The sequence below is a fragment of the Hermetia illucens genome, chromosome 7 (assembly GCF_905115235.1).
Source record: "Hermetia illucens chromosome 7, iHerIll2.2.curated.20191125, whole genome shotgun sequence".
In the NCBI taxonomy this organism is placed as follows: domain Eukaryota; kingdom Metazoa; phylum Arthropoda; class Insecta; order Diptera; family Stratiomyidae; genus Hermetia; species Hermetia illucens.
Window position 1 is genome coordinate 14752712 of NC_051855.1, and position 15368 is coordinate 14768079.

The 15368-nt window shown below is 38.6% G+C and overlaps 2 protein-coding genes across 4 annotated transcripts; one reads left to right on the forward strand and one right to left on the reverse strand.

Annotated features, from left to right (window-relative positions):
• Nucleotides 1–2962, reverse strand: LOC119660927 (myotrophin). 3 transcript variants are annotated; one of them, XM_038069908.1, is made up of 5 exons: nucleotides 2822–2962; nucleotides 2471–2721; nucleotides 1280–1390; nucleotides 1113–1196; nucleotides 1–1015 (listed from the first exon to the last, which is right to left on the reverse strand). In XM_038069908.1, exons 2-5 carry the CDS (start codon nucleotides 2537–2539, stop codon nucleotides 929–931), a joined length of 351 nt encoding a protein of 116 aa, XP_037925836.1. In that variant the 5' UTR covers nucleotides 2540–2721; nucleotides 2822–2962; the 3' UTR covers nucleotides 1–928. The 3 variants fall into 3 exon arrangements, with proteins under 3 accessions (XP_037925836.1, XP_037925838.1, XP_037925837.1); XM_038069910.1 differs by having other exon boundaries at nucleotides 2826–2953; XM_038069909.1 differs by having other exon boundaries at nucleotides 2796–2945.
• Nucleotides 2963–4825: 1863 nt separating this feature from the next.
• On the forward strand, nucleotides 4826–10930 carry LOC119660792 (caspase). The gene is made up of 4 exons (XM_038069599.1): nucleotides 4826–5311; nucleotides 5509–5765; nucleotides 8850–9158; nucleotides 9343–10930. Exons 1-4 carry the CDS (start codon nucleotides 5253–5255, stop codon nucleotides 9579–9581), a joined length of 864 nt encoding a protein of 287 aa, XP_037925527.1. The 5' UTR covers nucleotides 4826–5252; the 3' UTR covers nucleotides 9582–10930.
• The last annotated feature ends 4438 nt before the right edge of the window (nucleotides 10931–15368 follow it).

The window sequence follows — 15368 nt, forward strand, 5'->3', positions numbered from 1 at the left end:
TTTTTTATCCGAAATTTATTTTGGTTTATAAATTCAACGTATGTTTAAAATAAAATCACAATTAATTACGTGGAAAAAAATACATTTTAAATGTATCAATCTAAGAAAAATGACAAAAAAAGAAATTGAAGTAAAATGTAAAAATCTAAATACAAAAAAAGCACGCTACTTCTCATAAGCAATTCGAATATAATAAAATCTAAACAATCGCATCCTTATTTTTACTTTCTATCACGTCATCATATTGTCGGCAAAACGTTAATATAAACTGTCTTTCTCCCCCAAGTTCTCTGCGTGCTTTGGAATTGATGTTCGGTTTCGTATAATAATAATGACTTTCCCGCATTTGTATTATTTTCCGTTTTCCACTCCATGTCCATCCCTTATAGTAGCTTCATTTTGAATAATAAATAATTTTAGTTTTACATTTATTTCGTGTGAATGCTTTACAACGATATAATATTGAATTGAAATTGGAAAAGAACAGTTATTTCGTTGCATTGAAAACGCTTATATGCAAAATCCTATATTGTCGCTGCGACAGTCGCGTAATGTAGTGATGTAGTGGTTTCCATTTGAGCTATCCTTTCTTTGGCTTGTGCCCAACGTTTTTTTTTTACCGTTGTTAAGAATGTGTAGTTCTTGCTTGTTTATAAGCAATGGTTGGCTAAAAATTTATACCGCTCTTCGAGAGAAAATTAAGGAGCGAATTTCAATCTTACTGAGTCCAAATTAAGGGAGGAATGCACAAAAAAAAAAAAAAAATAGAAAATATCTAAGTGAACTAGCTGAACGAGAGGCCCTGACTGCTCCCTCTCTCTTATTTTCCTAAAATAGAAATATGAGTAGAAACACTATGGAAAATGAATGTGAAATAGATTTTTCTTTTGCTTTGTTCCAATAAAAAAAAAATAAAAAGCGACAAGTCCTATTTGAGAAGTTCCTTGATTTCCGGCTTTTCTGCTGCGTCTATATACGGGGTGCCATCGGGCGCGGAGCCATCTTTTGTTGCACCCTGGAAAATATATGTCTCCGTTAAGCAAAGTGAGACCAGTACAAGTATAATCAGAGCTATTTGAATGGGTGTAACATCCAAACTAGGAGATACTAACATTTTGCAATAGGATTTTCACGCATTCTGTGTGTCCTTCCCAAATAGCAGCCAATATTGCTGTAATGCCATGCTTATCCACAGACTGGAAGAATACCGAAATCAAATCAACAGTAAAATAGAAAGGGAATCGCTTTTCTGGAAGAAGTTTTCTTTTCGGTTACTTACATTAACATTCGCTCCTTTGCCAATAAGATATCCTAAAACGTCCGCCTGACCATAATCTGCTGCGTAGTGAAGAGGGCATCGTCCATTTATTTCAGCATTTAAATCAATTTTCTTGAAAGATAAACACACGAAAGAGCAATTATCTTTTTTGCATGAAAACAAAGGCTAAGCCCCAGATAATTCTAGGTCTAAGATCGGCAAGATCAATTGAAAGTCGCGTACAGTCTGTCTCAAAGTAAACAGGACTTGTTCACGGACCAAATGCCCCTTATGTTCGCGCCTAAACAGAAGCCCGGCAAATCGCCACAGCCCAACGAGAGGAGTTCACGGCCAGCCCCGCGGAGACAGTTTCCGGGGAGAATCTACGCCTCTACTGAAGACGACGTCCCTAGCAACCGATGGAATTACAGCCAAATTGGTTAAATAAGGGGGGGGGGGCAATTACATCAAGCGGTTCATCAACTGATACTCATAGTATGGGATTGGCAATGGGGCATTATCTATCTCATACCTGAAAAGGGGGGATATCAGGCAGTGCAGCAATTATAGAGGTATCACGTAGCTGAGTACCATCTATAAGATATTCTCCGCTATCTTGCTAGGCCTTGATAGCCCCATACGCCCAGAACCGTCTGGGCTGCATGCTCAAGGTCACTCTCCTCTGGGTTCCCGGGCATAGGAACATAGAGGGGAATGAGCGGGCTGACGAATTGGCCAGGCGAGGTTCTGCTCTTGGTGTGCTCCGACATCCTCCGACTATGCAGGCCAACAACCTAAAATCGTCATTCTAACAAATGTTTAAGTGGCGCAAATTAGTGTATCGAAGCGAAATGAGATTATTTTGAATAAAATAAAACAATTTTGATGAAAAGAAAAACGATTTGTTGTTCTTATTTTGAAAAATTCCTGTTTACTTTGGGACAGACTGTGTAGGTGGATTCCATTAAGTCCGTACAAAAGTAGAAACTCCAAGCCCTTCCTCAGGCTTCAGGCCCTTTCACAGGATGTACGGCAGTCGCAAATTTGATTTCCACGCGTTAGGAGGGAGCACGCAAACGCAAGGAGGCTCCAATCGGACGCAATTCATCATTGCTTCGAAAAATTTCAAATGTTCCGGTGAAAAACGCACCTCGCCGATTTCCAGCAGATACGATTCTCTGACATCTTCGTCTTGCACAACTGATTACTCACCTTATTCTCCACAATGTCGCGAACTTGATCTAATTCGCCGTTTTTGATGCCCCAAACGAGTTCGTTCATTTTGGCCTGTGAAAATGTTAATGTTTTGCCCGAAAAATATATTAGAAAATAACCAACGCTTTCGCTCAATTCAATCAATTGATAGACGCTATGATTCCGAGACTATTCTCAAATCAAATAAAACTCTACAAACTGAGCTTTTATTTGATGAAATCCGTTGTTAGCTCTCTACGCCAAACCGGCTGAAAAGTAACAAAAGGAGAAAACATGGAGATGACAATGCAAACCGACTGGCAGAGGTTCAAAGCTAATTTACAAGCTAAGTCGGATTTCACAACGTACACACAATGTTAATTAGGCCGCTTCCAAGTGCAGGAGGTTTATATGAGTAATATGATATGGACTCCTTCTCCAAAACCAACCCGGTTTGAGTCGCCTCGAATTTGACTTGACAGATGTCATAGGGAAATTGTGACACTCCTTATGTGTCATTGGGATTTGACTTCATCAGATTCGGGTGGTGAAAAACGCTTCAGTAATGTCAAATTGTCGGATGTTTCCGTGGTGAAATATAGCGACTTGAAAAGGGGGGAAAGGAACAATTTGGGTGTCCTTTTAACGTGTTTTATCTCTAAAAAATCGAAATTTTCCGCCCGAGGTAAATTTGCTGTCTTCTTTTTCTTCAGCCATTGTCCCGTTCACAAGCGCGGTCGGCTCGTCGTGATCGGCTTCGCCATTTGGCTCTATCGAATGCCTGATCTGGGTGCAATCTCGAGGCTTTCAAATCCCCATCCAGCGTATCAAGCCACTGTTGCTTAGGTCTGCCTTTTGGTCGTTTACCATCAACTTGAATTCTCGTTTGCACGAATTGCGTGACCATACCATCGAAGACGCCTCTCTCGCAACTTTTCCACGATCGGTGCAACCCCATAACGATCGCGGATATCCTAATTTCGGATGTGATCTAAACGTGTGACGCCACTAGTCCAACGTAGCATCTTCGTCTCCATTACCGCAAGACGCCGTTCATTGTCTTTTATGGTCGGCCAACACTCAGAACCATAGAGAGCGACTGGACGAACGACATTGCGGTAAATTTTAGATTTGAGACGTTCGTTGATACGTCGATCACTAAGGACACCAGTTGTGGAACGCCACTTCATCCAGGTTGCGTTAATGCGTGAAGCAATTTCATAACGCAGTTCTCCATTGGCTGATAGCGTTGTCCCGAGGTATTTAAATCGCTCAGTTCGCGTTCCCTGTATCATGGGGATCGGTCGTCAAAAATTCAGTCTGAGACCGTGTTGAATGAGGCGATCATTCCATTTTTGAACAAGTTGCTCCAGATCATTTTTGCTATCAGATGCTAGGAAAACATCATCTGCATAAAGCAGTGTGTAGGGCGCTGGACGTTGGATATCCCGTGTGACGGTGTCCATAACAAGGACAAAGAGGAGTGGTAAGAGGGCACTTCCTTGATGAACTCCAACAGATACACGAAGCGGTTTTGATACACCCGCCACACTTCGAACTTTACTTTTCGGATCGTGGTAGAGCAATTGAACCCAGCGCACGAGTTCTTCTGGCACGAAGTGTTGTCGTAAAGCACTACCAGATGAGTTCGTGTGGTACACGGTCAAATGTTTTCTCTAGATCCAGAAATGCAATGTAAAGAGTTCAGTTGAAATCTGCTCGAAGTATTCTCGCCATCTATCCGTTGCGGCTCGACGGTTGGTAAGCAAAGTGCCGTTCTTGTCATTAACACAACAGAAGTGTTCGATATCCTGTGTGCATCTGCATCGACTTGCTAGAAGCCGTGATGACTTCTAGCAAGTCGATGCAGATCTCTCTCGCCATCCCGAGTGTCCAGTTTATCGTAAAGAGATTTTTGAAATGGTTCGCTCGGGTGACAGCGACCGCTTTCTTTGCATTCCGGTTGGCATTCTTATAAATTTGCCAATTAGCTTATTAGGCTTGGGACTAGCATACTATGTTAATAGCATGGCGGAGTTTCCGAGGTAAATTTGCTGTGCCTGAAATAAATAGTTTTGTCAGGTGTGGATGCAAATTATTCCGAAGTGGTTTCATTGTAAAGTCATGACGCACATATGCGTTCAACCCTTATGCCATTGTCGAGAGTTGTTTCTCGATGGGATTATTATTGTGAATGACCTGAACTGTCATCCGTGTTGTATCCCAAAAGTTTGATTTTCTCAACTTTAAAAATTTAAATATTCAGCAATCATCAGTTGTTGCTATAAAAGTACCCAAGTTTGCCATAATTTTATAATTTTGACTGACTGCAATACTCCTCGTGTAAGACAGGCCATACGCCATCACAATGCTTGTCACCTCAGACTGTGCGTGTGTGTGTAGTCTTCTTGCTTATGGGGTAGCCGTCATTCCATTTTGTTCAAAAAGGCAACAAACAATTATCTTGCGCGTGTGCTTTGGTGCGAATTGTGAGTTTTGTTGATTGTGCAGGGACATATGAAAGTGCATTCTTTTGTTTGGCAATTAATGGACGACGTCATTGTGCTTTTGTTGTAATAACTTTCTTGCTGTGATTAAATGTGGGCTTTGTGCTGTTTAGAATAAATCCTCGAACTTGCTCGGAAGATTCGCGGCGCGTATGCTTCTTGAGGACGCGTATTAGCTCGTGCGGAATTGCATAGAAAGACAATTGTGTGTTGTTTTGTTGAGGCGCGCTGTTACTCGTGTTTTGTCTGCATTTACAAGTGTGCACGCTCGGTTCAGGCGAGGAAGCTGCAAAATGACCACCGAAATTTGCGAATTGAATTCAAACGATGTTGGCGATGCGTTTGGAACAAGGTAAACAAAATTAGAATTGTGTGGAGGGGCCCGAACCAACCTCGTGTTTATTTAGAAACGAAACGTCCTTGGGGGGGTTATGGTGCGTGCCCAAGGGCGCCTGGCTTGGTGCCTTTGTGCTCGCACATATCCTTCCGAATTGAATCTAATTTTGGTCCCTTCTTATGCCTGTTTTTCTTTTCTGTTCCATTTTACAGCCGCTCTTCCAACCGCGTGTTACCGGTGGCGCGAATGTCCACCGAACGCTATGCATCTGAGTATAACATGCGCCACAGCAATCGTGGGATTGCTTTGATTTTTAACCATGAACGCTTCGATATTCCAACACTCAAGGATCGCACCGGGACCAACGTCGACTGCGAAAATCTTTACAATTCATTCAAACGTTTACATTTCGACGTGATCGTGTGTAAGGACTTCAAGTTACGCGAGATTCAACAACAGATCATTGAGGGTAATTTTTATACAACGAAATCCATTTAATTAAGAGGAATCCCTGTGAACAGGGCCAGGGCGAGAGAACAGAAGTCTGTTGGGGATCACCCCCCTTGATGGACTTGGGTGTGCAGGTATTGGAACCATCAGAACGTCCTTGAATTAATCCTGAGACTGTGCTTTGCTTTCTAATATGACTAAACGCGACTATTGAGCCCCTGAAAACACTTCCAGTTGCCTTTCCGTCTGCTGGAATCCGTCGGCATTGTTACCTGAATTATGTGAGTCATATTCGCGATGTGCTTGTTATCTCTAGGTTGAAACTTCCAGAACGCCGTAAGCCGTGGTAATGTGCGTCTAACAACGGTTTTTTTTCCGAATAGCTGAGACCGTTGGTCAATGAATCATCTTCAGAAAAAAGAGAATTCTATCAGACGTTGACCCGGAGCCACTTTTTTGTGGTTACAATAATTAGCACTTGTTTTGAAATGGATCCACAATTCTTGAAATTCCCCTGAATATCTGCCATGATAGCGTGATTGCGATGTAAATTTCATGATTATGTGATTGGAAATGTATATTTTTATGACTTCAGAATGAGATGTGTTTGGAGAAATGATATTGAAAAATTAAGAGCGAAAATTTAAGGTTTATGCGTTTTTTTTTCAACTGGAAGGCAAAATAAACGAGTTATTCTTTTGAAGAATGTTGTAAAGTTTGGATATTTTGGGTTAAGGTTTACTGACCGAACCTGCTTGGATGGGTGCTCACCTCGCTCCAGAACTCTAAAGTACCCCCGTGTGGTGGTTGCATCGGCCTCCGAAGAGCGTCAACCCGAATGAGGACCTGGGAGCACGTCACGAGGTTTCCTGGGCTGTCGAACTCCGTTGTTATCTGTCGGGAAGATGGAGTCTGAGAGGCTGCAGCTTCGAAATCGTTTCTTTTTGAGCAGATGCAGTATACCGGAGTCGCTTAATCCTACACTGATGTCCAGCAGGAGGTGCAGATTCTCTCCGTACATCATCTCAGCGAGGCTGGCAGGGAACTCCTCTCGGTGGATTGTTCGAAGGCAGAAGAAGACGGAAGGTAAGGACAGCGATCACGACGGATTTTCAGGAGCCATTAAGGGTCCGGTACCAACGTTCCAGCATCCCATTGGACTGTGGATGGCATGCAGTAGTCCTGTATTGTTAGAGGCCAGGGAATTTGCTTAACTCCGAGAAAAGAGTAGACTCAAACTGCATTCTCTCATCATCAATGGCGTAATAATCGGTATGCGGTCTAGGCCTGCCATAATAAGGAACTCCAGACATGCCCGATTTTGCGCTGAGGTCCACCAATTCAATATCCCTAAAAGCTGTTTGGCGTTGTGACCTACGCCATTGGTTTTTGGTGCTGACGTTGCCATCATATATTTTGTCTTGTCTTCATTGATGTGCAGCCTAAGATCTCGCGCCATGATGTCGATATCGTCAGCATAGGCAAGTAGTTGGGTGGACTTAAATAGGATTGTACCTCTTGCATTTACCTCAGTATCACGGATCACTTTCTCCAGGGCCAGGTTAAAGAGGACGCATGACAGAGCACACGTTTGTCTTATACCATTGTTGATATCGAATGGTCTTGAGAGTGATCCAGCTGCGTTTATCTGACATCGCACATTGGTCACGGTCAGCCTAGTGAGTTTTATCAATTTCGTCGGGATACGGAACTCTCTCATGATCATGTACAGTTTTACCCTGACTATGTCCATATTCCAAGAGTTTTTCCATCGCTTGCCGCAGAGAGAAAATCTGATCTGTTGCTGATTTTCCTAGAGTGAAGCCTCTTTGGTATATGGGCTAATGTTTTTCTGGATGGTCCGGTCTAGCAAGATAACGGAGAATATCTTCTAAATGGTACTCAGCAACATGATACCTCTATAATTGCTGCACTGCGTGATATCCTCCTTTTTAGGTATGAAACATAATGTCCCATACTATGGGTATCAGTTGATGAACCGCTTGGTGGAATTGCTCCCCTCCATATTTAACCAATTCGGCTGTAATTTCATCGATTTCCCTCTTTTCCTCGGCAGGATGACCATCGAAGTGTGTAAGGCTTCATTTTGCTGACTTGTTGGTGAAAATTGCGCCCCTAGTGCGCTTGGTCCCTGTTGGTTCCCTCAGGCTTCCTTTTTCCATCTGTAAAGTCACTTCTCCGCTCGCCCGAGTTCGTGATAAGTCTTTGCGCGTGCCCGCGTTCTTTGAGAATGCAACATTATTCGGTATGCAGCACTTTTCCGTTCCGTTGCTAGCTTACAGGCATCGTTAAACCAGGCGTTTCGACTGTTTTTGCGGCTGGGGCCAAGTATGTTTGTGGCCGTATCCATGATAGCGTTCTTCAGGTGATTGTGAAGATCATTTGTTGATGCTTCATCGCCATCTGTTGACTGCGGTTATTGCAGCATCCATTTCCTTCTTATAGGTGTTGCGAAGGGCTGTGTTGTGGATGGCTTCAGTGTTAACTCTCACCTGATTATCAGAGGGGATTCTGGGCGGTGTTGTTATTCGAGCTCGGGGCACCATGCCAATGAGATAGTGGGCCGAGTCTATGGTGGTGGTGTTCGATCAACAGCAGAGAGACCCACGTTTGTTTGTGGACCCAGCCCTACCCAACCCCCAACCTGGAGGAACAGTTGGTACAATTTATCCCGTTTTTAGGTACGGGAGACTCGCCTTCAATCTTCTCCCTCTGCAGCTTTTCGTTAAGAAAGAGCTCCCAGCGGTCACCACGTGGAGGTGGAGATAGGGTTTGGTAGGAGAGCTGTTGGTGTTGGTTCCGTAGGCGTTTTCCAGGTTTTATGCTTCATCATGGGTACCAATCCACGTTTCGTCCTGGGACCTATACTAACTACCCTTCGACCTGCAATAGTGAGACTAAATTCTAGATAGTGGTGATTTGAGAGTGAGACTTTATCTAGGCATAGTGAGTAATCGTATGGGAGCCTTGATCGAGAACGATCTCCACATTGGATGTTGAACTAATAATTAACATAAAATAATAAGTTTAATATAAACATTCCTAAAAATACTCGTTCTGCATGCATTTATCTTTTCTTTAGTGGCACGTATGGACCACAGCGATAATGATTGTTTACTTATAACAATTCTCTCACATGGTGAATTGGGTTATATCTACGCAAAAGATGTACAATATAAACTGGATTCATTATGGCAACATTTCACAGCAAATCACTGCCCAACATTAGCTGGTAAACCAAAACTATTTTTTATACAAGCATGCCAGGGTGATCAGCTAGATGGTGGTGTTTTATTGTCGAAACATACAACTGAAACTGATGGTGAATCATCAATGAGCTATAAAATTCCAATTCATGCCGACTTTTTAATTGCGTATTCAACAATACCCGGTGAGTTATTGTTCTAAGGCTCGAGAAGTTGTTCTCCATTTTTTTTTTTTAAATATTTTTTTGTAAAAAATGTAAAAAATATTAATTTTTGTAAAAAAAAATATTAATAAAAAGATTTAAAAAGTTATTATCATCACGAACTGAAGTGAATTGAGTTAGTTAATCTGTTTATATTCCTTCCTAGGCTTTTACTCGTGGCGAAATACAACAAAGGGCTCATGGTTTATTCAGTCTTTTTGTCATGAACTTGATCGTAACGGAACAAAGTATGACATCCTTAAACTACTAACGTTTGTCTGTCAAAGGGTTGCATTAGATTTTGAATCGAATACGCCCGATTGCCAGATGATGCATCAACAGAAGCAGATTCCTTGTATTACAACGATGCTGACACGTTTGCTTGTTTTCACCGAGAAAAAGTAGTTTTATTTTCATTCAACTGGATTAGAATATAGGATTTTTCGACACCATTTAGTTTATTTCAATTTTTAGTTGATTTAATATTTAGAGACTTAGTATCTGAATGCAGGTGTGTGGAAGTAGTATCATTTTATTGCGGAACAGGAGTGAAAGTCGGATATCTGCAAATATAAACCTCTGCATAGTTGGGTAAGTGGAATATAACATTTCGTAAAAGACACACAAAAATCATGAGAATAAAATTAAGTAAATAACGACACTATTGGCAATTTAATGGTTATTTTAATTTACAAAAACTCAGGCTTATCACATCATTCAGTTAATAGTGTAGTTCCTGTGATGACAATTTTTTCTAAATATTATACTTAACGCGATTCAAAATTTACAAAACTGCAGTTAACCCACTATGCATGCATAGGGGTATATTTGTGTGAAGATGATTCTTGTCTTTTTTAGAAGCAATAGAACAAGTAAGTAGTAGAGCTTGAGACATTTAAATTTGACGAAGGACCCCAATATTCCATTTATATTTTAAAAGCAGAGAGAGTGGATGACCCACTTTTCCTTTGGTGCAGTTACAAATACGTTTTTTAGTCCTATTTTAAGCGAAACCAAAGTTCGTGAACGGGAGATTTGAACAATATGATAACAAATGATAGGTTCTTTTCTACTGGTTAATTCCATAAATTTGTTTCACACGACAAAGGATTGATTTGGAGATTATATAATACGTTTGTTTCCATTTTTCTACTTTCTTAGATGAAAAAATGAAATATGATATGCGGTACATGACTGATGTATTAGTTGTAGTTTCTAATAGAGACATAAAGGAACATAAGGCTGTTTTTGTATAGTTAATTGAGAAAGTAGTAAATGAATTTGGATATGAGAAGGTTAATGAATCTTCAATTTGTAAAAAAAAAAGATACTTCATTTTTATACCACATTCACCAAACAATATCAGAATAAGAAATCAATTCGAGCAATGAAATTATTTAGATTTTTAGCAAAATTTCTATACCAATTGTAAAAGCCGTTGGTGCTTGGATTTTTGATAGTACTTAAAAGTATTTCGCGGTTGTATTTTGGATTTTTATGCAGTTAACTTTCTATTGTAAATCCGATACGATAATCGAATGATGCCATTAGATATACTTTGTAAGATAATATTTTCATAACTAATTCTTTATAGTTAATTTTTTATTTGTGAAAGACGCTGTTTAGCATCTTGTGAAATAGACATTTAAGGTTCATTTTCTATATTTTCTCCTAGATTGTAAGTACAGAAAAACGAGTTATACAAATATAAATGATTTTTACATTGACAAATACACTTGATGCTGCAGAAAAATTAAAGAAAGAATTATTATTGCCTGCCTCCTTTTATAATAATAATAACCGTTGGCGCAACAATCCAATTGGATCAGGAGGCAATATGGTCGGCATTGCGCTCGGCCCAGATTATTACCCTAAATTCACTCGCCTGATTCGACTGCTATCCGACGTCAAATCACCATACAAATTCCACTGCCACCAGTGAGATTTGAACTGCGACCTTACCTACGACAACCTTTTGCTTAACCACTGAGCTAACCGAATAATTCCTACTCCCTTTACACTTTCTAAAAATATAACAATAATAATCGAAAAGGGATTTTCCACCTTTTCCCCCATTTTCGTCATCATCAAATGACGCTGATACCCTCAAATCGCAAATCGGGTTTTTTTTTCATTATTTGGAAAGTACTAAACGGGAAATTAACGTCTAAATCCTCGAAAAATGATTTTTCAGCTTTTAGCCCATTTTCGTCATCATAAAATCAAAGGCTATACCCTTGCTTTCTGACGCTGATACCCTAAAATTTCAAAATCGCAAATCGGGTTTTTTTTTCATTATTTGGAACGTACTAAACGAGAAATTAACGTCTAAATCCTCGAAAAATGATTTTTCAGCTTTTCCCCCATTTTCGTCATCAAAAAATCAAAGGCTATACACTTGCTTTTTCACTCTGATACCCTAAAATTTCAAAATCGCAAATCGGGTTTTTTTTTCATTATTTGGAACGTACTAAACGAGAAATTAACGTCCAAATCCTCGAAAAATGATTTTTCAGCTTTTAGCCATTTTCGTCATCAAAAAATCAAAGGCTATACACTTGCTTTCTGACGCTGATACCCTAAAATTTCAAAATCGCAAATCGGGTTTTTTTTTCATTATTTGGAACGTACTAAACGAGAAATTAACGTCCAAATCCTCGAAAAATGATTTTTCAGCTTTTAGCCATTTTCGTCATCAAAAAATCAAAGGCTATACACTTGCTTTCTGACGCTGATACCCTAAAATTTCAAAATCGAAAATTGGGTTTTTTTTTCATTATTTGGAACGTACTAAACGAGAAATTAACGTCCAAATTATCGAAAAATGATTTTTCAGATTTTACCCATTTTCGTCATCAAAAAATCAAAGGCTATACACTTGCTTTCTGACGCTGATACCCTAAAATTTCAAAATCGAAAATTGGGTTTTTTTTTCATTATTTGGAACGTACTAAACGAGAAATTAACGTCCAAATTATCGAAAAATGATTTTTCAGCTTTTAGCCATTTTCGTCATCAAAAAATCAAAGGCTATACACTTGCTTTCTGACGCTGATACCCTAAAATTTCAAAATCGCAAATCGGGTTTTTTTTTCATTATTTGGAACGTACTAAACGAGAAATTAACGTCCAAATCCTCGAAAAATGATTTTTCAGCTTTTAGCCATTTTCGTCATCAAAAAATCAAAGGCTATACACTTGCTTTCTGACGCTGATACCCTAAAATTTCAAAATCGCAAATCGGGTTTTTTTTTCATTATTTGGAACGTACTAAACGAGAAATTAACGTCCAAATCCTCGAAAAATGATTTTTCAGCTTTTAGCCATTTTCGTCATCAAAAAATCAAAGGCTATACACTTGCTTTCTGACGCTGATACCCTAAAATTTCAAAATCGCAAATCGGGTTTTTTTTTCATTATTTGGAACGTACTAAACGAGAAATTAACGTCCAAATCCTCGAAAAATGATTTTTCAGCTTTTAGCCATTTTCGTCATCAAAAAATCAAAGGCTATACACTTGCTTTCTGACGCTGATACCCTAAAATTTCAAAATCGCAAATCGGGTTTTTTTTCATTATTTGGAACGTACTAAACGAGAAATTAACGTCCAAATCCTCGAAAAATGATTTTTCAGCTTTTAGCCATTTTCGTCATCAAAAAATCAAAGGCTATACACTTGCTTTATGACGCTGATACCCTAAAATTTCAAAATCGCAAATCGGGTTTTTTTTTCATTATTTGGAACGTACTAAACGAGAAATTAACGTCCAAATCCTCGAAAAATGATTTTTCAGCTTTTAGCCATTTTCGTCATCAAAAAATCAAAGGCTATACACTTGCTTTCTGACGCTGATACCCTAAAATTTCAAAATCGCAAATCGGGTTTTTTTTTCATTATTTGGAACGTACTAAACGAGAAATTAACGTCCAAATCCTCGAAAAATGATTTTTCAGCTTTTAGCCATTTTCGTCATCAAAAAATCAAAGGCTATACACTTGCTTTCTGACGCTGATACCCTAAAATTTCAAAATCGCAAATCGGGTTTTTTTTTCATTATTTGGAACGTACTAAACGAGAAATTAACGTCCAAATCCTCGAAAAATGATTTTTCAGCTTTTAGCCATTTTCGTCATCAAAAAATCAAAGGCTATACACTTGCTTTCTGACGCTGATACCCTAAAATTTCAAAATCGCAAATCGGGTTTTTTTTTCATTATTTGGAACGTACTAAACGAGAAATTAACGTCCAAATCCTCGAAAAATGATTTTTCAGCTTTTAGCCATTTTCGTCATCAAAAAATCAAAGGCTATACACTTACTTTCTGACGCTGATACCCTAAAATTTCAAAATCGCAAATCGGGTTTTTTTTCATTATTTGGAACGTACTAAACGAGAAATTAACGTCCAAATCCTCGAAAAATGATTTTTCAGCTTTTAGCCATTTTCGTCATCAAAAAATCAAAGGCTATACACTTGCTTTCTGACGCTGATACCCTAAAATTTCAAAATCGCAAATCGGGTTTTTTTTTCATTATTTGGAACGTACTAAACGAGAAATTAACGTCCAAATCCTCGAAAAATGATTTTTCAGCTTTTAGCCATTTTCGTCATCAAAAAATCAAAGGCTATACACTTGCTTTCTGACGCTGATACCCTAAAATTTCAAAATCGCAAATCGGGTTTTTTTTTCATTATTTGGAACGTACTAAACGAGAAATTAACGTCCAAATCCTCGAAAAATGATTTTTCAGCTTTTAGCCATTTTCGTCATCAAAAAATCAAAGGCTATACACTTGCTTTCTGACGCTGATACCCTAAAATTTCAAAATCGCAAATCGGGTTTTTTTTCATTATTTGGAACGTACTAAACGAGAAATTAACGTCCAAATCCTCGAAAAATGATTTTTCAGCTTTTAGCCATTTTCGTCATCAAAAAATCAAAGGCTATACACTTGCTTTCTGACGCTGATACCCTAAAATTTCAAAATCGCAAATCGGGTTTTTTTTTCATTATTTGGAACGTACTAAACGAGAAATTAACGTCCAAATCCTCGAAAAATGATTTTTCAGCTTTTAGCCATTTTCGTCATCAAAAAATCAAAGGCTATACACTTGCTTTCTGACGCTGATACCCTAAAATTTCAAAATCGCAAATCGGGTTTTTTTTTCATTATTTGGAACGTACTAAACGAGAAATTAACGTCCAAATCCTCGAAAAATGATTTTTCAGCTTTTAACCATTTTCGTCATCAAAAAATCAAAGGCTATACACTTGCTTTCTGACGCTGATACCCTAAAATTTCAAAATCGCAAATCGGGTTTTTTTTTCATTATTTGGAACGTACTAAACGAGAAATTAACGTCTAAATCCTCGAAAAATGATTTTTCAGCTTTTAGCCATTTTCGTCATCAAAAAATCAAAGGCTATACACTTGCTTTCTGACGCTGATACCCTAAAATTTCAAAATCGCAAATCGGGTTTTTTTTTCATTATTTGGAACGTACTAAACGAGAAATTAACGTCCAAATCCTCGAAAAATGATTTTTCAGCTTTTAGCCATTTTCGTCATCAAAAAATCAAAGGCTATACACTTGCTTTCTGACGCTGATACCCTAAAATTTCAAAATCGCAAATCGGGTTTTTTTTTCATTATTTGGAACGTACTAAACGAGAAATTAACGTCCAAATCCTCGAAAAATGATTTTTCAGCTTTTAGCCATTTTCGTCATCAAAAAATCAAAGGCTATACACTTGCTTTCTGACGCTGATACCCTAAAATTTCAAAATCGCAAATCGGGTTTTTTTTTTCATTATTTGGAACGTACTAAACGAGAAATTAACGTCCAAATCCTCGAAAAATGATTTTTCAGCTTTTAGCCATTTTCGTCATCAAAAAATCAAAGGCTATACACTTGCTTTCTGACGCTGATACCCTAAAATTTCAAAATCGCAAATCGGGTTTTTTTTTCATTATTTGGAACGTACTAAACGAGAAATTAACGTCCAAATCCTCGAAAAATGATTTTTCAGCTTTTAGCCATTTTCGTCATCAAAAAATCAAAGGCTATACACTTGCTTTCTGACGCTGATACCCTAAAATTTCAAAATCGCAAATCGGGTTTTTTTTTCATTATTTGGAACGTACTAAACGAGAAATTAACGTCCAAATCCTCGAAAAATGATTTTTC